This window comes from Parasteatoda tepidariorum, chromosome 8, assembly GCF_982258835.1.
Source record: "Parasteatoda tepidariorum strain Cologne lab strain chromosome 8, Ptep-v5.0, whole genome shotgun sequence".
Lineage (NCBI taxonomy): Eukaryota > Metazoa > Arthropoda > Arachnida > Araneae > Theridiidae > Parasteatoda > Parasteatoda tepidariorum.
This window is the reverse complement of record NC_141762.1, coordinates 56526547-56553283: the sequence shown is the minus strand read 5'-3', so window position 1 is coordinate 56553283 and position 26737 is coordinate 56526547. Positions and strand designations below refer to the sequence as shown.

The 26737-nt window shown below is 26.8% G+C and overlaps 1 protein-coding gene across 2 annotated transcripts in view; it reads left to right on the top strand.

Annotated features, from left to right (window-relative positions):
- LOC107439155 (polypeptide N-acetylgalactosaminyltransferase 13) overlaps nt 1-26350 on the top strand; it is a 326736-nt gene extending 300386 nt beyond the window's left edge. For both annotated transcript variants that reach the window (XM_021148903.4, XM_071181345.2), the window contains 5 exons: nt 11620-11800; nt 19842-19981; nt 22479-22577; nt 24305-24439; nt 25884-26350. In XM_021148903.4, coding sequence (XP_021004562.2) covers nt 11620-11800; nt 19842-19981; nt 22479-22577; nt 24305-24439; nt 25884-26030 — 702 coding nt within the window. In that variant the 3' untranslated portion in view covers nt 26031-26350. The remainder of the gene's footprint in view (nt 1-11619; nt 11801-19841; nt 19982-22478; nt 22578-24304; nt 24440-25883) is intronic.
- The last annotated feature ends 387 nt before the right edge of the window (nt 26351-26737 follow it).

Below are 26737 nucleotides of genomic sequence, written 5' to 3'. Positions count from 1 at the left end.
TGAACTAGATCAGTAACTTAAACTTTAACGCATCAGGCTTTTCCAGGATCTTAAATTCCAGGATTACACAAGCACTGTTTTTCCTCTAAATTAAGAAGTCTTCTATCTAAACAACGGTTGAAGATATCCAGCTACACTCATCGAATTGTTCTAGCTTAAAAAACGTTTTATGGAAGACAAATTTTGGATTTTTCAAATATTTTAAAATACAAATGTCAAAACTTTATTATAAAGTCTTATCGCGTAAATTAAGTGATCAAAATTATTTTTTGCAAATACAAAAAGACGATTTTATTAACATTAAAAATAGGAGACAGTTGAAGAAACATTTTATTAATTTGCCTTTAATTAAAATTCAAAAAATATTTTGCATAAAAAAAATGTTGGACCTGATAAATTGTTTAAATATTTTAAAAGAATATGTCTAAATCAAAAAACCAACATGTTTCTAATTCCATAAATTGTTTAACAGGACAGAATTATGGACTTAAGCGTAGCAGACAGCTTCGATTGTTGAGTACATAGAGGGCGTTACTTACCAGAAGAAGAAAAAAACACTGTTTTGTGATTGTTTATTCTTGTATATTGAGATAGTCTTATATACGACAATCTTATATACAACAGTTAAGTTCATCCTTCGTTTTCCAAAATAATTCGCATCCTCTGGTACCTCTACAGTTGAAATGTTGCGTCAGATTTAATTGAGGTTGCGTGCAAGCCAATATTTAAACGGTTACAATCTAGTGCAGCCTTGGCTCTCCAGGTTCGACAATTTATTTAGTCATCATCAGCATTGGCACGACAGCCCTTTGTGAGCCTGGGCCTTCCTCAGAAGCTTTTCCCATTCTGCCCTTCTCCCAGCAATAGTTTTCCAGTTCTTTACTTTTAGGATGGCAAAATCCTCATCTACACAGTCCTTCCATCTCTTTTTGGGCCTTCCTCTTGGCCTTTTATTGGAGGGGGTTGCATTAAAGACTCTCAATGCTGTTCGTTCTGGGCTCATTCTCATTACATGCCCGGCCCATCTCATTCTACTTAATTTAATAGATTTAATGATATCATCGCCATCAAAGATCCTATATATTTCAAAATTATATCTTTTCCTCCAGTTGTCGTTATCGAGTATAGGGCCAAAGATGGTTCGTAGTATTGAAATTTATTTTTGTGAATTATGGTTGAATCATACTCAAAACATTTTGCTTGTAAACTCTGAAAACAATGTTTTGAGTATCAATATTTCCAAAATAAGAGTAAAAGTCTTATAAGTATACTTTTAACTGTTTTTTTTAAATTAATTTTGTGAAAGCGTTTTAACTCTTAAAATATGGAAAAGATGAAAAACGTTTTGAACCAAACACTGCCGTCTGCTTTAAACGATTTTTAAGATCAGAATATACTGTTTGATTCATTATAGTGTTTACTAAATTGGGTAAGCGCAAAGATTGAGAACTATCTAGCAGCCAATACCCGGAAATATGGTTAGCATTGGAACGGATATTTTTATTTAACCAAATTACTATCATTTGATGCTAATTACTGTATAGTAATAGCAGTTATATTGTGCTTTACATTTTGTTTTGTTACACAAAAACTATAAGACTTAGACACTTGAAATTAAGAAGGTGTATAAAACAATGTACCGGGAGTACAATGAAATAAATTGACGTTTTAAAATTAGTTCAAGAATTAACCGTTATATGCAACATGCAATTATGGTAATATTTTAAAACCCTAACGAGGTATCACTACAGTTCTGTAAGTACATTGCCTTGGTCTTAGTAAGTCGGTGGTTTAGTTTAGATGACGTATTCATATTTCGTTTATCCAGTGACTTTCAGCAATTGGTACTAAAGAAACTCTCACTGACTGATACTTTTTTTCGTACTTAATCTAATTTTTCTAGTTTTTTAACTGATTTTCAATGTTAGCACAATTTGATTTTAAAAAAAATACAAAATATCTAAAATTAACTTTACATTTATAACATCTAGCGACAATCTAAAATATTATTTTCCTTCATTTCCGATGCGGAATGATTCACTGCATTTATAGAATCCTAACTCTACTTTAATGAAATGTTTAATGATTCTTAATTGCACGTTTTTATTTCTATACTATTTTGATATTTTTCTGGTGGTTTTTTCCCCCTTTGTTTCCCAATTAGAATGTTTTTCTCCTGCAATCCATGACGTATGCTATTGTTTGGTTCCTTCAAATTTAAAGTTGGATTCAATGTCAACTGGTATCGTTATAAGCAGTTCTAGCCTTCTTTCTTTTGTGAATCACTTGGGACATGCAAATAATGCACAAGATAACAGAATGATCCCAGCCAGCCCAATCAATATGAATACTGCCACTTTATTCCCGTTATCAGATCCTGTCCTTGGTGGTATTGCATTATTCAACAATTCTCTCCTTCACCTCGACTCATCATTGCATTTGGAAAGCTCTTTTCTCTGAGATCTAGATCTACCTTCTCTTGATTACTCCTTCTGACCTGCATCGGCTTCATCACCACCTGTTGATAAGTTTGTTGAATTATTCATATGATTTCTTACGGTATCTTTTCTTGAAGCCGATATCTTCAAAGTTATTTTCTAAAACAGCGTCTCTCTTCAACATTGTCGCTGCTTTTGGGACTTCTTCTTTGGGATTGTTCAGATACTCACTGATACAATTTATACAAAGTTCGTAACAATCTTAAATTCCAGGAAACTTATCTTGAAGTAAATAACAGGTGTTTAGAGGTAGATATTTTTCTGATTAGATTTATATATTTTGGATTCTGAAATATATATTCGATATGCCGGATCCTGTTGATTTGACCGTTTAGGCATAAAACACCCTCAAAAATGAGGGAATGGGTAACTCAGAAACATGTCCTTCTTTCAAAAATGAGAAAATTGGTAACTCAGAAAAATGTCCATGGTTCAAAAATGAGAAAATTTGTAGCTCAGAAACATGTCCTTCTTTCAAAAATGAGAAAAATGGTAACTCAGAAACATGTCCATTGCTCAAAAATGAGAAAATTGGTAACTCAGAAACATGTCCTTCTTTCAAAAATGAGAAAGTTGGTAACTCGGAAGTATTTTATTTCTCCAAATTTGAATTTGAAAATTTGAATCGAAATTTGAAAATTATGTCCTGCCTTTATAAAAAAATTTTTAAAAAAACAGCGCATTGTGATAACGCTTTATATGTAAGCTAGTTTAATGCATTTGACAAATTTGAACTAAATATTTGTAAAAGAACTGAGTATAATTAAATTAAGATTACGTGCCAGAAATGTAAATAAAAATTCCTGTTTTGAAGCATTACTTTAAAAAATGTTAGCTTAAGTTACGAAATTAAAATTTTAAAAAAAAAATTTTTTTCATTTATAAGTATCGCCTTTATAATATCCTTAATTTTTAAAAACAAGTTAGAAAAAATTCATCCAAAATTTAGTTTCTCATATTACATGTTAACCACTTCCATAAAACATAACAGATGGATGACTCGAAAATAACCGATTATTTCGAAAAATAGGGAAGAATATATTTGTGCGATGTTATTCCAGCCAAATTTCAAAACTTGTTTGAAAGTTCCTGAAAAGGTTCTGGCTGGAAAAAAAACTAAAAATCATAGCTTTCTGCTACATGTCACAGCATTCCAGCAGAAATATTTGCACTGTTATCTATAATTTTGTCCTCAGATTGCCCCCCACGTTGTTGTTGGAAATGATGGTTTTTTGCAAGCATTGTTTTTCTCGGCAGCATCGACAAAAGAAGCTATACAACTTTTTTGCTTTTCTTTTATTTATTTTTCACGTCGTTGATCATTATAGGGACTCCTGGAAGGTGATTTTTTATTTTAAAAAAATATCAAGTGGTAGTAAAAGTATTCAGGGGTGTGATTCTTTCGCGGATTCTCGGATTTTTCCATTTTTCCCGCTACTTTCCGCGGAATTTTTTTTTTTTTTTTTTTTTTTGCACAAGTTAAAATATTTTATGAGGAATTTAACTTTCCGCGAAGCAAAAGTATTGAAGTCCTTTATCCTCCCTCAGAAATTTCTCTAAAAATAATTTCCTTGGGATAACACTGGTTGGCCTTTATGCAGGGATGTGATTTTCCACATTTTAGCTGATTTCCTCTTTTTTTCGCTTTTGTCTCTCAAGACTTTCAGCCATTTTATCAAAAACTTCGATTCTCTAAAAGTTTCGTTTTTTTTTTTAAATAAATATCCCGCTTTTTTTTTTTTTTTTTTGAAAATTTGTAAATTTTTATTTATTGTGTCTAAATAAAAACAATACAAACAAGCCTTTTAGAAGTCCCAAGTCCAGACTCTGAAAATATCTCGATTCTGATTCACGCGGTTTTAATATCAATAATCGATTATCGTATTTACCTGATTTAAAAGTTGCTCATTACGATTCTTATTTACGCTATTTAAATATCATACATTATGATTCTTATTTACGAGATTTCAAAATCCAATATCGCGATTTGTATTTACGCGCTTTTAAAACCCTATGTAGCGATTCGTATTCACGCGAACTTAAAATCCAATGTCGTGATTCGTTTTTGCGGTTGTAATATCAAACATCGATTTTCGTATTTATACGTGCTTTAAACATTAGACACTGGGATTCGTATTCGCGTGATTTAAAAGTTATGCCTTGTGATTCGTATTTACGTGATCTAAAAACTAAGCATCATGATTTGTATTTTCGCATTTTTTAAATTCGATATAGTTTCATATTCACGTTATTTAAAAGCCTCATATCATGATTCATATTCTCTCAATTTAAAATCATGCATGTGATTCACATTCATATATTCATACAACTTTAAAATTAATCATCGGGATTTATAATCACACGGTTTACAAGTTTTTATATATATATATATATATATATATATATATATATATATATATATGAATATATATATATATATGAATATATATATATATATGAATATATATATATATATGAATATATATATATATATGAATATATATATATATATGAATATATATATATATATGAATATATATATGAATATATATATATATATGAATATATATATATATGAATATATATATATATGAATATATATATATATGAATATATATATATATGAATATATATATATATGAATATATATATATATGAATATATATATATATATGAATATATATATATATATGAATATATATATATATGAATATATATATATATATATATATATATATATATATATATATATATATATATATATATATATATATATATATATATATATATATATATATATATATATATATATATATATATATATATATATATATATATATATATATATATATATATATATATATATATATATATATATATATATATATATATATATATATATATATATATATATATATATATATATATATATATATATATATATATATATATATATATATATATATATATATATATATATATATATATATATATATATATATATATATATATATATATATATATATATATATATATATATATATATATATATATATATATATATATATATATATATATATATATATATATATATATATATATATATATATATATATATATATATATGAATATATATATATATATATATATATATATATGAATATATATATATATATATATATATATATATGAATATATATATATATATATATATATATATATATATATATATATATATATATATATATATATATGAATATATATATATATATGAATATATATATATGAATATATATATATGAATATATATATATGAATATATATATATGAATATATATATATGAATATATATATATGAATATATATGAATATATATATATGAATATATATATATATATATATATGAATATATATATATATATATATATATATATATGAATATGTATATATATATATGAATATGTATATATATATATATGAATATGTATATATATATATGAATATATATATATATATATGAATATATATATATATATATATATATATATATGAATATATATATATGAATATATATATATATATATATATGAATATATATATATATATATATATAAATATATATATATATATATATATATAAATATATATATATATATATATATATGTATATATATATATATATATATATATATATGAATATATATATATATATATATATATATATGAATATATATATATATATATATATATATATGAATATATATATATATGAATATATATATATATATATATATGAATATATATATATATGAATATATATATATATATATATGTATATATATATATATATGAATATATATATATATATATATATATATATATATATATATATATATATATATATATATATATATATATATATATGAATATATATATGAATATATATATATATGAATATATATATATATGAATATATATATATATATGAATATATATATATATATGAATATATATATATATATATATATGAATATATATATATATATATGAATATATATATATGAATATATATATATATATATGAATATATATATATATATATATATATGAATATATATATATATGAATATATATATATATATGAATATATATATATATATGAATATATATATATATGAATATATATATATATATATATATAATAAAAAAATAAATACAAGAAAACACTAAGAAAATTAAGAAAACAATAAGTAACATTTATTGCGCTTAAGCTGCAAGTAAACAGCACTCATTAGATAAGTTCAAAATGAAGAATAAAACAAAGAAAAATTATAGACATATGAAAAAAAGGGGGTGGGAAATAATAAGTAAAAAAAAAAAAACAACAAACAATATTTTATTTAAAAAAAAAAAAAAAAAAAAAAAAAAAAAAAAAAGGAAATGTTAATTAAAAAACCGGAAAAAAAGCCGGAAAAAAAAAGATATAATCTTTTCTTCAGCCCACACGATTATATCCGCAAAACAGAGTGCTTTCTGATATTGTATCAATAAAGCCAAAGCAAAATATATTAATACAATAGTGTGAGGAGCACTCAAAAAAATTTTTATTAAATAACTACGTAAAAATAAATATAACAAGTAAAAACAGATAATAAAATAAAATAAAAAGAAAAAATAAAATAAAAAACATTAAAAAGGGGGGACTATAAAGCGAGTAGCAAAATCATAACAACTTACTTGGACAGTTATTTTTCAAGAATGATTTAAAAATGTTTTCGCAGAAAGATTGCCAGATTACAAAATATGAAAACAAAAGATGAAAACAAAAGCGCAAATTGAGTGTAACCAAAGGGTTCTAAAGTGTCGTTCTTACTGCACTGCTGAAGTGATTTGTTATTCTGAGTTTTGATTTGTTAGTTACCAAGGATGGGCCCGAAATGGATGTGCACAAGGTAATATTATACTGGATAATTTTAAAAATTGATCATAAATAGTTTTAGAAGATAGATGTTTATTTAAGAAAAAATATAAAATAGAAAAGAGAAACATAAATTGCCTGCTTTGTAAATAATTTTAGCCGCGGATTTGCACGATATGGATTAGTACATAGAAAAATTATTTAAATTATCAAAGAAAAATTTTTAATAGATAATTTTTAACACGGATTTGCCCGAAATGGATTTGCACATGGAAAAATTAACAAAGAAAAAATTTTAGCAGATAATTTTAACCACGGATTTGCCCGAAATGGATTTGCACATGGAATTGTATAAATTAATAAAGAAATTTTTAGCAAACAATTTATCCACGGATTTGCCCGAAATGGATTTGCACATGGAAAAACTGTATAGATTAACAAGGGAAATTATTTAGCAAAGGAATTTTTAGTAAATAATTCTAACCACGGATTTGCCCGAAATGGATTTGCACATGGAAAGATTAACAAAGAAAAAATTTTAGTACATAATTATAGCCACGGATTTGCCCGAAATGGATTTGCACATGGAAAAATTACATAAATTAACAAAGAAATTATTTAGTAAATAATTTTGGCAATGAATTTTGGCCTGAAATGGATTTGCACATGGGAAAATCATAAAAATTAACAAAAAAATGTTTAGAAAATATATCCACCAAAATATACGATTAATTCAATGATTTTATATAAAATTTTATTACATTAGTTGGGTATCCATTGTTTTTTATCAGATTTTGAAAGAGTTTATCGATTTGTATTTTGGATAAATAAATATTACTACATATTCTTTTAATTCTGTTCATTTCATTAAAAGTGGTATTTAAATAGATGCTCCTAGAAACATTAGAATTCCAAGTAACTAGTTTATTAATATTAAAATTAAAATCATTTCTTTTATCGTATAAATCAACAAAGCAGATATTTTCAACTTTCATAATACCCAAATCCAAAAAATTGAAATTAATATTATCATCATGATTACGAAGTAAGATTAATTCCTCAGGGTATATGTCACTCAATAAAACAGTAAAATCTTGGAAATTAAAGATAATTAAGTCATCAATATATCTAAAAACAAATTTAATACTCAGAGTAAAATTTTTTTCATAATAATGCAAAAATAAGTTAGCTAAGAGAGATGAATAATTAGATCCCTGTGGTATTCCATTAATTTGAAGAAAGATATCCCTTCCATTGTAAAGATAATTACTAAAAAGACAAAAATTAATCAGAATTTCCCAATAATCAAAATCGCAACAAAGGATATTTTTAAAATCATGGTAATAATTCAAAAGGACATCTTTTAGTTTAGAAAGGGGAATGCTATTGAAAAGATCCTGGAAATCAAAAGTCGCAATAGAATTAATTTTATTATGTTTAATGAAATTTAAAATCGGTTGATTATTAGTGATTATCCAAGAGAAACCTTCTTTAGTAATATAGTTAATAATCTTATTTAAGTAGTTAGAGAAAATGGTGCCAGGTTTAGTTAAATAAGTATTCGACCCACATGTGATAGTTCTAAATTTTACTGGAATTTTATGAAATTTAGGACTGATAATTAAGTAAGGAAATTGTATATTGCTAATTTTAATTTTTAATCTCTTGTAAAAAGCTAAAATTTTTTTAATGGCAATATTATTATTAAAATTACTAAGTTCAAAATTTTTACTATTTTTTAATTCCGTATTTAAAAGTTCAGCATAGAATTTTTTACAGAATATAGCATAATTATTGTTAGCTTTGTCTATGGGAGTAATTACAAAATTTTTTTGAAGTTGCTTAATTGATTGAACAATATTAGAAAAATTTGTTGAATTGTTATTCTTATTTAAATTATCCTTATTATTGAAAATAAAGTTTTTAAAGTAATAATAAACTTCCCATTTCCATTCTGTTAGCATACCTAAAGGTAAAGAGAATCTATTTGATATCTTTAAACAAAAACTATTGAGATCATTAAGAAAGTATTTTAGAATCTTATTGATTGATATATGGTAAATGGGTCTAAATTTTGTGCCTTTTATCATTAAATTCCTAAGTTCCAAGTTTTCTATAATATTTAAATTACCAGTGATAATATGTTTATGATGTTTATCAACAAAATCAAAATATTTATCCTCCTCACAGTGACATTCATAATCGGATATATTAATACTCCCTAAATTTTTGCTTATATCATTATAGTTAAAAATGGTTCTACCAAGTGATTTGTTATATTTAAAACTTTTAATAATGTTAAAATCTTTTAATGGAAATAAAGCTTTAAAATTTTCAAATATGTTGTGAAATTTGATCTTATCGAAAATAGGATTTTGAAAGTTAATAATAAAATATAAATTATCTAAACTTTTCTTATTATTAGGCAAAATTTTGCTCATTTTGGCTTTTATAAGATCGAAACAAAGAATTTTGAAATGTAAGTTAATGAAAGAAAAGTTAATAATAAGATCGTAGAACTTATATGTTTCATAATTCTTAAGGGAGAAGACAAAATCTTTAATTGGTTTAATACTATATTGTTTATTAAAGTCTTTTTCCATATTAGAAAGAAATTTTATATTTAATTTGTCACTATTAAGAGAGTTTCTATTACTTCTTGAACCCCGTTTACCTCGATTTGTACGCTTATCTTTAATATGAAAAAGTGAATAAGTTGATGAGTTATTGTAGTTAATCTGTGTATGTTGGAAGGTATCGTTTAGCCCATACGGCAGAATTGTTTTGTATAGAAGCATGTAGTAATTTTCTTTCTGTAGTCTTAAATCTAAATCCTCTATAATATCTAAGATATTAATTTTGACTCTGTTAAATTTATGTACTCTAAAATGATTCAATTCCAAGTTATTGATAGCCTTGTTACTGTTAATATCAGAACGGTGTTGATTAATTCGAATGTTAAGTGAGTTACTAGTTTGTCCAACATATTTCATATTACAGAAACCACAGGTTAACATATAAATAACATTTTTAATTTTACAAAAAGATTTGGAGCTAACGTTATAAGGAACAGTATGTTTTTTGTCAATATTAGGGCAAGTTTTGCATCTTTTATCATCACACGCTTTATAGGAAGGTAAAGTTTCGGGAATAGAATGCAATTCAAAAAATCGTTTGCTTTCGCTTTTGCTTTCAGAGTAGCAGGATGTCGATCCGAAGTTCCCCTCTGATTTAGGCTCTCCGTACCGGGTACAACATGAAGAATAATTTAAATATTGAACACATTTTTTACCAGGCGCTAAATTGTGATAATTGTTTAATTCCATAAAAATAGGCTCAAAGAGCAACATCCTAAACACACGTAACGTCCTAAAGACTGGAAATAAAAACGAAAACAGAAGGAGAATGAAAGAAAGTTAATAGTAGATAATATTAAGCGCTAAAGCTGCATTAAATATGATCACTATAATAATAAAAAAATAAATACAAGAAAACACTAAGAAAATTAAGAAAACAATAAGTAACATTTTATTTTTTCATTATTCATATTTATTATCATTTATTCATTCGTATCATTTATTCATCGTTCATTATCATTATCATTTATCATTATCATATTTATTCATCATTATTCATATTTATTTTTACGTAGTTATTTAATAAAAATTTTTTTGAGTGCTCCTCACACTATTGTATTAATATATTTTGCTTTGGCTTTATTGATACAATATCAGAAAGCACTCTGTTTTGCGGATATAATCGTGTGGGCTGAAGAAAAGATTATATCTTTTTTTTTCCGGCTTTTTTTCCGGTTTTTTAATTAACATTTCCTTTTTTTTTTTTTTTTTTTTTTTTTTTTAAATAAAATATTGTTTGTTGTTTTTTTTTTTTTACTTATTATTTCCCACCCCCTTTTTTTCATATGTCTATAATTTTTCTTTGTTTTATTCTTCATTTTGAACTTATATATATATATATATATATATATATATTCATTCTTGGATTTCCTCTTTTTTACTTTCTGACTACTCTCATCCCTGAGTGATAGAAATATATTATCGTATCTGTGCACTGATGAATAATTTAAAATCTGTTGCGGTTTTTGTCATATAAAGTAAAGATCAATTTAGTTTATCAATTGAAATATGTTTCAAAATTTATCCTGAATTACATAGTTTTTTAATCTTATTCCTCTATTTTTAGATCTGGATGTGTGGAGGTACTTTAGAAATAGTGACTTGCTCGCATGTTGGACATGTATTCCGAAAATCCACTCCTTATACTTTTCCAGGAGGTACAAGCAAAATTGTCAACCATAACAATGCCAGGTTAGCTGAAGTTTGGCTAGATGAATGGAAAGATTTCTTTTACGCAATTAATCCAGGTAAATTTGTAAATATTTTTTTTTTTTTTTGTAATCTTACAGTATGCCAAAAAAAAAGCTGACCACCCTGAACTTTTGATCTCATTATTGACTCTTTAAGTTCTAGAACTCTATCTTAAAGGTTCGAGGGTGTGACCTAAAATATGCTAATTAATTACTGCAGACGATATTTTAAGTTGCAAACTCGGACACACAAACGTACTTTCTCTGGATAAACATACCTTTTTTACGACATATTCGGATTTCTGGTCTCCAAAATATAGAAGATAGACGCAATCTGGAAGATAGGGTCCCCGTAGTTTTGATCAGGAAAGCGATGCAAGCTTTAAACCCCTTGATGTTAATCTTATTTTTTGCGTATTTCGCCATATCTCGAGAAATTTTTAAGCAAATTGAAAAATCTTTGCGCACAAATATAAAATTCGCTAATCCAAAGATAAATCCTTGCAAAAAATAAATTTTAGGAAATATTTACTATTTTCTCTTTTTTTAAAGCCGTCATAAAACTTTTGAATTGTAAGGTACATAAATTTTTACGTAATTTTAAAGCATCTAATTTTACATGGCAGAATACAAAAAGTTGAGCGAAATCAGTTGAATAATTTCTGAGATATTGAATTTAAATATACGACTTTTTCAATTTCATAACTTAAAATATCATCTGCACTAAATAATTAGCATATTTGAAGTCACCCCCTCGAACCATTAAGGTAGTCCTAAAACTTGAAGTTCTGATCATTAGATCAGAAATTATTCAGGGCGGTTTTCTTTTTTTTTCTTTTTTTTTTCTTTTTTTTGTTGCTCATTTTACGTAATTAAAACTTAAGAAGTAATTAGATTACAAGTTTCTATTTTTTCTTGTCTAATTGGGTATTTTAAACTTTTTTTTTCAATGTTGCCCACTGAGATCTGTTTAAAATTTCGAATCTTTGAAGCTGTTTAATATGCCAATTAACATTTTTCTGATAGTCAGGCATCGATCTATCGTTCCCGCATTTTTCGTTTTCCCGATCCCGTCGATCGTTCAGAAATTCTAAGAAAATATCGAAGTCCTTTTGCTTATGAAGTGAAACACGTGGTTATTGATCGGTTAGTAAGAATGTCTCAAAAGGAAACTTTTGAATTTAAAATAAAATTATAAAAATTTAATTTATTTTAGTTTTAATTCAAGATTGCTTTTTGTGTAATTTTTGAGATATTTACTGAATTGTATGTGTTATAAAAAATGTTTCTTTTCTTACAAAAAGGTATTAGCCTAAGTGTTTCATTATTAGGATTGATTTTGCGGAAGCGAAATAGTTTGTCCAGCATAATAAGAACCGCGTTAAGGATTTCAAAATATTAGCCAGTAAGTTAGTCAAATATCAAAAGTATTCGCCAATTTTCGAAAGTCATCCCCAAATCCAAATCTTGACTATTTTTTATAATTAATTTTTTCCCCAAAGGAAAACTATTTTACTTTAGTTTGTTGGACCCAATTCTAATTGATTATGCTGCTGATTTACCGAAAATTACTATAATCAAATGAAAAATAATGATTTATTTAAAAAAATTCATTTTGACGTTATTTTGAGGATCGAGTAAAATAAGTTTTCTTTCCAGTGGAAGAAATAATTCGCCAAAACATAATTTTATTCGCCAAATGTACGTTTTTATCGCTTGTGACGAATGTTAGCGCGGACCCTGCGTAATAAACTAATAATACAACTATTTTACTTTAATATAAAAGTATTTGTTTAGGTGTCTGCCTTTTGGCACTTGTCTATTCATAGCAGTTAATTGCAAATAGGCAACTCAAGAAAACGTATCTGAATTAGACCAATTTAAAAAGAATAGCTATGTAATATTTATATTTGAAACTGAAGCCAATGCAAAGTGTGTGCGTGTGTTTTTTTTTGTTTTTTTTAATTCTAAAGTGGTAGATAACAGAAAGAAATATCTCTTTATTATGAATAAATGTGTCTGACCACTTTTCTCACAGGCGCTTTTTTATACTTAGACCATTTTTTTGTGATGGGTTAAAGCTAAGTAAATAATAAATACAATGTTATAAATTAACATTCAGGGGCTATACTAACAATTCAGTTTCGTTAACCAGTTATTTAATTTAATTTATAACGTGAGATAAATTCATTCGACGCCCGAGAAAAAGTTTCATTTTTGAGAAAAACAAAATAAGAGATTAGTGTACTCGCTTTACATCAATCGCAGAGATGAAATCATATATGAAATGCAACTTTATTGAATTTATCTCTCAGTTGCACTTTAAAAGAGTAGGCGTAATTCTCCTTATTCCACTAGTTTAACTATTTAATTGGCTATCAATTTATTAAAACTTATTGGCATCTCTGCAATCATACGCTTTCAAAGATGGACGCCTATAAGGTATCAGATTGATTTCAACATGATTTTTTAAAAAATATTAAAAAAAAACTAAACTAAATTTTGATTTTGTGTTTGGTGAGTAGGAATGCTAAAAGTATAAAATTAAAGTTTAAATCATTTTATAAGGTTTTTTTTTTTTAATAAGGGGAAATTTGAACTAATAAACTACAGTTTTTTTCAAGTCACGCTAAGAGGTCTGCAAAAAATTTTAATGCATAAATTTCAGAATAATTTTTTTCTATATTAATAATGTAATGATCTATGTTTTGAACTGAAGTCTTAAAATTTTCAAAAAAGGTAATGAAATAGAACTAAATATATTGTTTAATATTGAATTTTTAAATAAAAATTCTAAATATTCTTATCAAGAACTTCATAAAAATAATAAATGAGACCTTAGCTTTTAGCTCAAAGTATAGCTAACTTTGTACAAAATCTACATACAAAATTCTATAATAAACGTTTTTTGTTAATGTTATGTTTGTTTGTGATGTGTCTTAAATTCGGATTGGGTTGGCTGTTCAACATCGATCATGAAATTATAAAATAAAATTTTCACCTAGAGAAAAAAATATTGTTAAAAAAATATATTTAATTTTTAATTAAGTCTGCAAAAAAGATGTTTAGAAATGCTTGTTTATGATAATCGAAAGAATTTCAAAATCTTTCACTTATTCTTCCCCCTTCAATGCAGTGCTCAAAGCTTTACGCCTCTTTTAATACTTAATTTTTCCTTATAATAGACCTTCCTGAGAGAAAGGCAACCAATTACCACATAAAATAGTTCTTATAAAATAAATGAAAATTTTCTAATCTCACTGTCACTTCAATTTTAAAAACTCACAACAACTATTTACTATATTTTTTTAATCTAATATGAATCATAGTTTGATTCGACCAAAAATTAATTTCTCAGAAAACACTCTTAAACAATCAACCCTATTAAAAGTATGTAGTTTATTTCTAAATATAAAACAAACCTAAACATCTTTTAAAAAAAGAAAGTGTCTCACAAAATTTTATCTAATTGCGTTATATAGTTTTGCTTTAGTTATTACCACAATTTAAAAATAAAAATCATTGAAAGTTTCAAGCTACAGGTGTAATTTTTTCCTATTTTAAATTATATATGAGGGATTAAAAGAACATCACAACGGAGGCTTACACAAAGACATCAATGTTATTTAAGTTACTTTTTTGTTGTTATTTCTCCGAATAAGAACGCGATTTATACAATTTTGGAATTCCTGCATGAATGCAATTTTAACAAGTCACGCATATTTGCCTTTTCTTCATTAACAAGTAAATCGTCACTATTTTGTTAATGAAGTCACTTTAGTTCTTTAAAAAGTTTGAATTTTTTTTTTTTTAATCTCTTAAGGTGCGTTTACAATTGAATTAAACTGTAAGTTTAAAGGAATCAATAAAAAACGCTTTTATAGTTTTCTACACTGTATCCTAAATAAAGCGCAATCTAAAAAAGCGATACATGGATAATTGAGAAAAGGAATGTTTATTAAATGTTTATTGAACACAAATAACAAAAACTGTTGAAAATGCCCTCCATTAACGTTTCAACAAGATAATCGAAGACTTCAGCCAACATTTTTGAGAAAACATTTTTGTTTTCGTGATCAAATTTTCGCCTTTAGTTCGGAGATACATGTCGCACAACATTTTTAAAATATCCCCCCCAAAGAATAGTCCGGATTTCGGGGAGGCCACAATCTTTCTAGAAATCGGGCATTCTCCAAAAAATACTGAAGTAAAGAGATGAGTGAGCAGTGGCTTCATCATGTTGTAACCAACACAATTTTTCCGCGGGTTCCAACAAACTAACCTTTGGCGACAGATTTTGGCGTCCGTAGCGTTATTTCCTTGTTTTTCGTGGGTTGCGTTCTATTTGGGACATACTGTAACAAAAAAACTAGGTTTGCTTTTTAAAGGCATGAGGACTGGTGAAAATCAGCAATTTCGATGAAAATTTAGATTTTTTTTTTTTTTTTTTTTTTTTTTTTTTTTTTTTTTTTGTAATAGCCATGTGTGACAAGTTCTTTCGTTCTCCAAAAACCTTTGCAATTTTTTTGAAATCTCTGATTTTTAGAAATGCTATGGTTGTTTTTTCATATGCTGACAACCGAAACCGTAAGTTGGCCCTCAAAAACAAAAGTAGAAATAAAAAAATTAATTTTATTTTTTTTATTTATTATGCTTTGATTATTTTGACCTTTTTTTATTTGAATAAATTATATTTTTTAGGACAAATAAAATTCATTTTCAGAAATTAATTTTCGAATTTACTTTTTGTTGTCAGTGTTTTTTTACATTATAGAATTTTCTAGCATTTTAAATGCATTTTCTAAAAAACGCTGATTTTGAGAAAATTTCTTAACGAAAAACACAATGTTCAACTCCGTAGGCTTATAATTTTGAACACAATCCAGAAGATAAGAGAACTTCTGAATTAAACATTATTAAACAAACTATCCTACGTGGAGAATTTTTGGGTGGAATTAACCCGCATTTGCGTCACATAGAGAAGAAAACCAAGTAAACCTCCCATGGTTAGCCCGCCGTCTACCACTGAGGATATTTTACGTTACCACTGAGGTTGGTGCGTGCTGGGAGCAGAATTCATATCAACCAGTCACAGCTGGGATTCAAACCTGTGACACTTCATTGAAAGGGGTGAAAGCTCTATCCCCTGAGCCACCGCTGCTCTCAGGGGAAAAACTGGTTCCTTAAGTTTTTTTTCCCCCTGAGCAACTACATGGATAAAATAAATTTTTATTTAAATGCTAAACTAACCCTTCAGTTCCAAAAAGAAATGTTTAAAAAAAATTTCCCGATTTTTGTACTTAAAACTATAATTGCGAATAGAATTAAGATTTGAAATTTTGTGGTGATTACATTACTTTTTAATGATTAGAATATTTGACGAACCATGGTTAAAGCGTTTGACCAGCTTAACAAGAGTATATTATATTATTTCGTTATGTTTGACGCAGTATAACTATTTCCGGTTTTTGTGAAATTAAATTATGTATTCAATCATACAAATTCCACACTTAGTGGTTCAATAGTAATTGAACCTTTCATTTAATTAATCAACACACCACACATTGTTTAGAATAGTTTTATTACGAAAATGCCTTATTTTTTATATTGTGTTGATTATAAGAGCCACTTTTTGTAAATGCTAGTTGCTAATAAAGTTTTATTTTTTAAATGCATGATTTTTTAGATGCCGTAGTATTCAGAATAACAAATGCAAAAATCACATTATTAAAAAAAACTTATATGATTTTAATTTTTTTTTTTTTTTTTTTTTTTTTTTTTTTACGAGACAACATTTGGAAATTTAAAGTATTTAACTTTTTCTTTAATACAACGAAAAGTAATTTTTATACTGCAGTGTTTAGTAAAAAAGTATTTATGTGTTTTTTAAATACATATTTTTTTATAATTCTTCATTGATGTAACGTACTGATTATTTCTGTATTAGACAAAAATGGGGTTTAAGTGAGTGACTTTTCCAAAAATAGTTTTTGACATTTGAAATTCATGTTATTAATTTCAGTGGCGCCATCTAGCAAAATTTATATCAATTATTCTTAAAGTAAGCAATTTTGTTGAATTAATTTTCTCTATTTAAAAAATAACTAAGGTTGAAATTGCATTCTCCCACGAGATTTTTGTTAATCATACCAGTTAATTTCGCACATAGAAACAAAGAGAGCAGAAATATGTTTTTTTTTTTCAAAAATCTATCAAATATTTATGTAATCAACGCAATAAGTCAGATAATATGTGCAAAATATAAACTTTAATGAGAAAAATAATATTCTTTGAAATTTCGAAACACTAAGCTAATTCGGCTGAAAAAAACATTATAGGAGCTGATATTTAAGTTTATGGTTAAAGGCCTTATACAACTTTCTGAAACAGACTATATCCAATTGTATAATAAATATTGGTACTATTTAAATTTATTCCTATCATAAGAACTGCATACAAAATAAATTTAAAAAATTCACTAAAGGTTACAAATTCGAAAAATAAAATTTTTCATGATTTCCGGGTCAGAAACTATTTTTTTAACTGATATCAAAAAATATAATTTTTAATTAAATAAGAGGCTCCGTCCCCTGCCCTCTCCGCTCGCCAACCTCTAATTGCTTCTCATTCATCACTTTTTATTCCTTAAACGTAAATATTTCCGGCAAAAAAAAAAAACTGAAAATTTCGGTTTCAAGCAACTAAACAAAATGTAACGTAAAGCAAAGAAACGGGTGGAAGAATTGCAAAAAAGCACTGAAAATTTCAATAACATTCAAAGAAATTCGAACTTCGAAGAAAAACCCTGTTAAGTTCATAAACAATTGTGGCTCTTTCAGCTTTGCCAAATTTCAAATTTATGGTAGTAGGCATGTAGCCCGTATGGTATTTTTTCCAACAAGTTTAACTGTTAATAATTCTCGAAGAAATTATCGAATGTTAATTTGTTTTATTTCATCGTAATCCCCGTACACACATAAGTAATATCAAGTTTATAAGTCTTATAGTCTTCGTGTAGAGAAATTAATTGTAACTTTTAAACACCCAAAACGCCCTTATGTATTTTTTAATGTAGAGAGAAAAAATGGGAAGAATAAGTTTGATAGCATTACATTATGGAAAAAGGATGCACATTAGGTGAACACAATGAAAAAAAGGAATTAGAGCTTTGTTAAAAATTAGAATTTAAGTTATTGTTGGATTATAAGAAGTTATGTATAGGTTTTCAACACCTGTAAAGATACCTTTTTGAAAAAAATTGAATTAAGCTAAGTTGAGCTACCTTAACTTTGTTTCACATTAAAACACATAAGTGGGATGAAATACAAGTGTTACTTAACTGATATCTCAAATATACCAACAATATAAAAAATGAATTAAAGAGAAACAGGAGCTAATAGAAATTTTCAATTAGTAGCGTTCGGCGCAGAAAAACAAAATGATATATTCTCGCCCATTTTAAAAATTTAGTACAAAATTCTTCAACAGATAGCGCTGTTTTAAATGAATAAAAGTATGAAAGCATAGATTGTTTAGATATTTTAAGCAATAGTGTCAGACAGTCTGTGGAGAAAATTAATAGGCTCGTGCATTATATCTCAGGATCAATGGTTTGATATGCCGCAGAAAACACAGTTTTAGGAATTTTTTTTTTCCAGCTAACATCACCACCTGTTGACAAACTTTGTAACTAATTTCGAAACCTGGTGAGAAACTTGTTCCCAAAGCAGAATGCAACAAACTATACATTTTTATCTTTTTCCGTTTTTTATAAATTGCTTTTTCAAATCGTTGATCATTTTTGGTGCACCCGGTATAATGCCTTTCTATAAATTTCTTCTTACAAATCGTTGATCATTTTTGGTGCACCTGGTATAATGCCTTTCGATAAATTGCTTTTTTCAAATCGTTAATCATTTTTGGTGCACCCGGTATAATGCCTTTCTATAAATTGCTTTTTTCAAATTATTGATCATTTTTGGTGCACCCGGTATAATGTTTTTATATCGATTTTTTAAATCCTCTATTGTTTTTGGTACACACAGTATAATGCCTTTTGATAAATATTCTTTTCTGTAATTGTTAATGTTTCTTTCAGTTGCCAAAAAAGTGGCTGCCGGTAATGTAACAGAACGTAGAGAACTTAGAAGGAATCTTCAGTGTAAGTCGTTCCGTTGGTATCTAGAAAATATTTATCCTGAATCCCAAATGCCTTTAGACTACTATCACCTGGGAGAAGTGAGTACTATTTATTTCCAAGATATCTATTAACGTTTAGAAAATAAAAATAAGAGGTAATAGATTTGTATATAGAGGGAGAATTAAAATATATCTTGCATAGAGTACCTAAGATAACTGAAGTTTTTTTTCTTGCTACTCAGTTTTTGTTTCAGTTTCATATTATTTGTTTTCAAGTAATGATTTTGGTACAGCAATCAATAACAACCTTAGGTATTTTACTAAGTTCCTAGTTTAAATTGAACTTTTGTATTTTACGTAAGACAAATATAAAATGTTTAAGCAATAGAACTTGATTATAATTCATTATTACATTACATTCATTATTATTTTAGGCGTCATTATTATATTCATTATTATTTTAGGCGTAGCGTGTTAAAATTATCAAAATAAGTTTAAACCATCTGTATGTAAATAGAACCTACAACAAACAGATTTAAAAGGTCTGCCATATTTTCCGAGACCATTTTTCTTACGCAAATCGTTACATTGATGCATTTTAAATATTCGGATATTGTTTTTTGCAATCTCTGTTTATGTAATTTTATAAAGAAATTGCCTGAAGAATGTGCTGCAGAATCTTGTAAAATGTAGTTTTGGGAATCTTATTGTCTATTATTGTACTAGTAACATTAAGATAAAAATTAGAGTTTGTGTGTGCGTCTGTCTCTTATAGCTCCAGAACCGTTAGTCTTGAAATTTGAAAAGCGGATGCAAGGAATGATTTTAGCTTCCAATCCTAAAAGTCGTTTAAAAATTCCAATTCGTTCGATTGGAAGGGACATTTCAAAAATGAATTTTTTCATTCTCTCTCATATACATTCGGTGTAGGTTAGATTAAACCATAGACAATTCTGATGTTTCTTTCTGTTTTTTTTTTATTTTTTATTTATTTATTTATTTTTTTTTATGTTTAAAAGATGACACCACTCTTGTTTTCTAGCTTATAGTTCTGTTAGATCGAAATTGATTTTCACTGAGAGCTTGCTGCTCGCCAGGTAATAATTATGCTTACCTGATGTAATCAATCAAAAATAAGTAAAATCAACGTCACCGACTCCTACATTTAAAATATATCTGAAACCACATGTTCATTTTTTTTTAATTACGCTTTTGAAATGGTTTTCTACTAACAGAAATAATTTAAAATCAACAGTTATTAAAATAAAATAAAAAATTAGGTTTTGTACTAAAGTGCAAACTTAATGGAGAAAATTTCTATAATGTGGTTACTTATTACAATATTGAATTGGCCGCCCGCAATGGCATCATATTTCATACCGAGCGCAATTACTTTCCTTCATTCTGATGTGTTAAACTTCTTAAAGCGAGCTTTACTGAATCTAATAATGCAAAACCAACGGAAAGAGCAACAAATAATAATAAAAAAAGAGCCTTCCAGTTTTGTACAAAATTCCGCAGTGTTAATTTATACCGAGTTATTGATTGTTTACCCCATACCGGCAACAGGTAATTCAGCTAGTTAGTTTTGTTATAAAATTCAGTTGTGTTATGTCTTGTTACAAAAGTTTATAATCTTGAAAGCTGTTATTAATTGAAGTATCAATTATCAATTGAAGAAGATCATTTAATTGAGTGGATAATTGATCTTATCAATTACGCACAGAGAAAAAAAAATTCTTGTAAAATTACCGTACTGTGTGGTAATGATATAGTTTTCTTCTTTTTTTTTTTTTTTTTTTAAGGAAAATCAAAAATATTTGATTAAATACCGTATATTTTGGTTTCAAACTTTTCATTTGGTAATTTCTCTGTTCATATAATAACAATTTACCGGAAGTTTTGGTTTTCAAAATTATAGTTCTTATTACAACACATTTAATACAAAACCTAAAAGTAAATTTAACCGAATAATTTTTTTTTCTCCATTCTCTAAGGTATCATAAAAAATTACCAAATACCAAATTTTATCACATATTTATCACATTTAAAGCCATATTTCATTGTTAACTTTAGCAAAAATTATTATCAAAGTGCTTCGATAAAAATTATCGAAATTTGGAGTTCCCACAGAGGCAGAAACACAGCAAATTTTACCATATTCTAGTAGTTTTGACCGTACTTTTTTCTCTGTGTACTTTATTTAACTGCGAATTTTATTTTTATTAAAATCTTATTTTCTAAAAATTTAAAATTTCAAGAATATGCTGATAAACTTTTAAAATTACAGCAGAAATTACGTCTAAGAAAAAAATATCCAGTTATAAAAAAATCAATTAAATCTGATAAATGCAATTATCTAAAGTATGTGTTTTTCAATATAACAAACAATACGCAAGAGTTTAATAATTTTTCATTATTACAACCAGTCAAATTTCACCCTTTTTTTTAATTGTAATGCGTAATCACAATTAAAAATATTACAAACAACTGACTTACTACTCAAGATTGCATCACTAGTACCATCCAGAATTGTCGACTAAACTGAAGTATATTTTCATGATTCAATCTTGAATAAAACTTAATCTCGTTCCAGATAAAGAATGAATTAACGAACAAATGTCTCGATACTTACAACAGGAAGAGTGGTGAAAATGTGGCTGTCAGTCCTTGTCATGGAATGGGTGGTAACCAGGTAAATATAATCTGTTATTCCTGCTCGCTTTGCTCACCAATCCCCATGTATGCTATATTCGTTTCCCCCCCCCCTTGATTATAAACAGATTTTTACGTATTCGTAAAGAGGTATTCAAATGAAAGATCCCAAAATGCTATATTGTATCAATTTGATTTTACATATTTAATTTCCCATTCTATTAAGAATAAATTTGCAATTTATTCGTCCGGTTGCCATTGTAAGTTCATCTACAATTTTTCAAAAAAACTCTTAATTTACTTTTAGTTACAAAAGTAAAAACTATTTTATCGTTTTTTGTCAAAGAGATTATTTTGCAATTGGGCGAAATTAAATTGCTAAACATGTTTTAAAACTTAATATTCATTTTCTTAATTGCATACCTTAACTAGACATAATTTTAAACAAAGCTTATAATATGTCTATATAACTTATTTACTGTTTTATAATTGTAAAATGGTTAATAAGTTTATCTACAAATTTAAATATGTAAATATTTAAGTATTATGTTTGATATTTTAAGAGTAAATATCTATCATCAATTTATTCGTGAAAATAGAATAAATATGATTAAAAAAACTGAATAAAAATAGGCCTCGCCTACAGAATGTTTAAAGTTGTTTTTCGAAGGCTTCGTCTTCTTATGAAATGATGCTTTTTGTGAATAATATGCTATTTTTATAACTGCTGTGAGGTTGCAACTGTTACTTATGACTGTTAGGCCAAGTTCAGCCTATCTAAAGCCAGCGCTGTCTATTTTACTTAGTTTTAAAATGGTGCAAAACGTCAATATGGAGAACAGCCACAGTTTTGTGAAAATGAAAAGCATTTGTGGTCTAATTTTTTAGTATATAAAAACTTATTCCAATGCTGCATGACTTGGGCTCGTAAAAATTTACAAATTCTAGAATACAGCAGTGATTTTGATAATTTTCATCTAGGTGGAAAAATGTCGCCAAATTGGCGATTTTTAAAAAAGTTTGATTATTTTTAAACTTTTTAGTTATTAGTCTGTTCTAAAGCCCAGATAATTTTTTAGGGCAAGATTATATATAGTTCGTTCACCAGAAGTTGAGACTTGGCTCCACCTCCTGGGACGCAGAGTTCATTTCAGCGCGGGAGTTAGAAGAGAAACATCTCCGTTGTTGAAATTGAGACAACCCTTAATTTGCGCCAAACACAAAAAGTGAATTCTTTTTCAGTCACTTACTTTGCTTTATCATCTGCTATTATACCTTTTGTTACACTAGCTAATTAAATATAGTTTAAATTTAAAAACTGCTGTTCTCCCAGTGAAATGTCTCATAAAGGACAAACTATTCACTCAAAAGAAAGAAATATCATAAAAAATGGTGCAAAATATCATCAAATTTATGAAATATTTATTGTTAAAAAAATGCACATAAAGTTTGCGAAATAAATATTTTTGCCAAACGATCGCCAAATAGCAACATTGTTCAGGATTGCTCACAACCTTCTCCCAAAAATAGCGAAATAGTATCGTCGCATACCACGTGATGTAGGCGGAGCCAAGTGCCAACTCTTGGTGAACGAGCTATATATATATAGTTAAAAATCATCGCACTGCTTCAAGTGTAAAACTCTTAAATTTTGGCTTTTTTTTTTTTTCCTTGACGATACAGCTTTGAAAAACGGCGTTAAAGGAATTATGTGGCCCAAGGTGAATTGCATTTTATTTAATATTTTTTCTTTTAATTTTTTTCTAGGTTTTTGCCTACACCAAACGTAAGCAGATAATGTCGGACGATAACTGTTTGGACGCGGCTTCATACCGTAGTCCTGTGAAACTAGTCCGCTGTCACGGAATGGGCGGCAATCAACAATGGGAATATGATGAGGAGGTAAGACAATAATTGCATACAAAGTACAAATGATACGAGATAGGGTATGATATTTCATCGATGACCAAGCAGAGTTAGAGCCTAGATGCACGCATAGTATAGGATGTTTCATAATGATTTTCCTTATTTTGATGTACAAGTGTACCAAAAGAAAAACGGACCAAGAAGAACTACCAAAGACGTACTTCCTCTAAATAAACTTACCTTTTTTTCGATGGATTCAGATTTCTGACTCCTAAAATATAGGGGGTAACCGCAATCTTGGAAATATGAACCCCATAGTTTGATCAAGATAGCGCTCCAAATTTGGACACCTTAATGTTTATTTAACTTTTTCCTTATTTCACTATATCTCAAACACACAATTATAAAATTGGTTTATCCAAAGATATTGCCATGCACAATATAACTTTTAGTAAATATTTATTATTTAATACAATAATAGTTTTAAAAAATTCAATTGTAAGATATACAATTTTTTACATAATTTTAAAGAATGTATTTTTAAATGGCAAAATACAAACTTTGATCAGTAATTCCTGAGAAATCAAATTTTAAGTATTTGACTTTTTTGAAATTTTCGACCGTTTTCACTTTAATTTTGTATCTTTATTCAGTGAAAGTACGTTATTCAGAGAAAGTACATGCTAAAAATAACTTTTAGTAACTATTAATTTTTATTTTACAAGTCGAAAAAATTTTAAATTGTAAAATATACAATTTTTTGTATAATATAATTTTAAATAGCAAAATACAAAATATGAGCGAAATTTTTGATAGATTGAAAAATTTAAGCATTCTTGAGAAATCTAATTTTAAATATACCACTTTTTTGCATGGAATTATCTTTGGACAAATGAATTTCATTAAATTTGCAAAATTTTTTAAATGCGCTCGTTCTCGTGATATGGCGAAATACGCAAAGAGTAAAATTAGCATTAAAGGGTTCAAATTTAGACCGCTCTTCTGACAAACCATGGCGATCATATTTTCCAGATTGCCGCTACCCCCTATATTTTGCAGTTCAGAAATCTGAATCCGTCTTGCAAAATTAATCAAAGAAAGTGCGTTTTTGTGGCTGATTTCGTCACTTAAAATTTCCTCTGTACGAATTAATTAGCATATTTGAGGTCCCTCTTGGAACCATTAAGATTGAGTCCAAGACCCGATCATTAGATCAAAAGTTATTCAGGGGGATCCGTTTTTTATTTTACGTACTGTACTTAGAAGTAAAAGTTAAATAAACAAAATTGTTTTAAAATTAACGATACTATTACCATTTTTACTTCATTGTCCCCGTTAATGAAGTTTAAATCTATCTTTTCTAATGTATTTTAAACTTCAAATTTCGAACAAGATAATTTGAAATATTATATCGAGTCCAAGTATAATAAATTATTCATTAATTTTTTAATCATTTTCTTTTTATCCGTATGTTTTGTAGGAAAAATCAATACGACACGTTAACACAAGAAAATGTTTGGACAAACCTGAGGATAAAGATCCAACTTTGCCTCTTCTCAAAGAGTGTGACGGAAGCCCATCTCAAGTGTGGATTATGAAAGGAAAATTTAAGTGGCAAGTTTCATAAAACTCCCTGCTGAAACTACTTCAGGCAAAGAAAACAGCAAATGTGTTTAGTTTGAGTTTGTAAAGTGGCTTATAAAAGACTGGAAAAATATACGCGAACTTCTGAGATTGAACTGAACTTGAAACTAACTTCGAAGAGACATTCCACTTCAAAAAGTATATTACAAAAGTGTATTTATATTTATAAAGTTTATGAAAAATCGGAGTTCCTTTTATGAAAACAGTGTTTATATAAATGCATTCCTATAAATACATTGTTTAATTTTTCTTATATTTATTTTGAGGTCATTTATTAAATTTTATGTAGAATTTTTTAATGTGTGAAACGATTGTTAATTTTAATAGCTTTTAAGAAGGCAGCCAGCTTTTATGAATTTTTTATTGTTAGTAGTGCAAGGGAACAAAAAATATTCCATTTTAAACTGTATTTTAACAGTGGTGGTAATTGTACAAAAGGTAATTAACAGCTCAACTTTTGTGTCAGGCGATGAATTCTACCATTGAAAAGTGCATAACAATGATGTCATATACTCTACTCTATAATAATGGAAAAGACACTTAAAATTTCTCAAGAAATATGTAGAGTATTATTTTATATATTTAGAGGTGTTTAGACCATGCGATTTCTCATAATTATTAATAAATTTTAAAACTTTAATTAATAATAAAATCATTTTAAAATTTGAATAAAATTGAAATTTTTGCTCC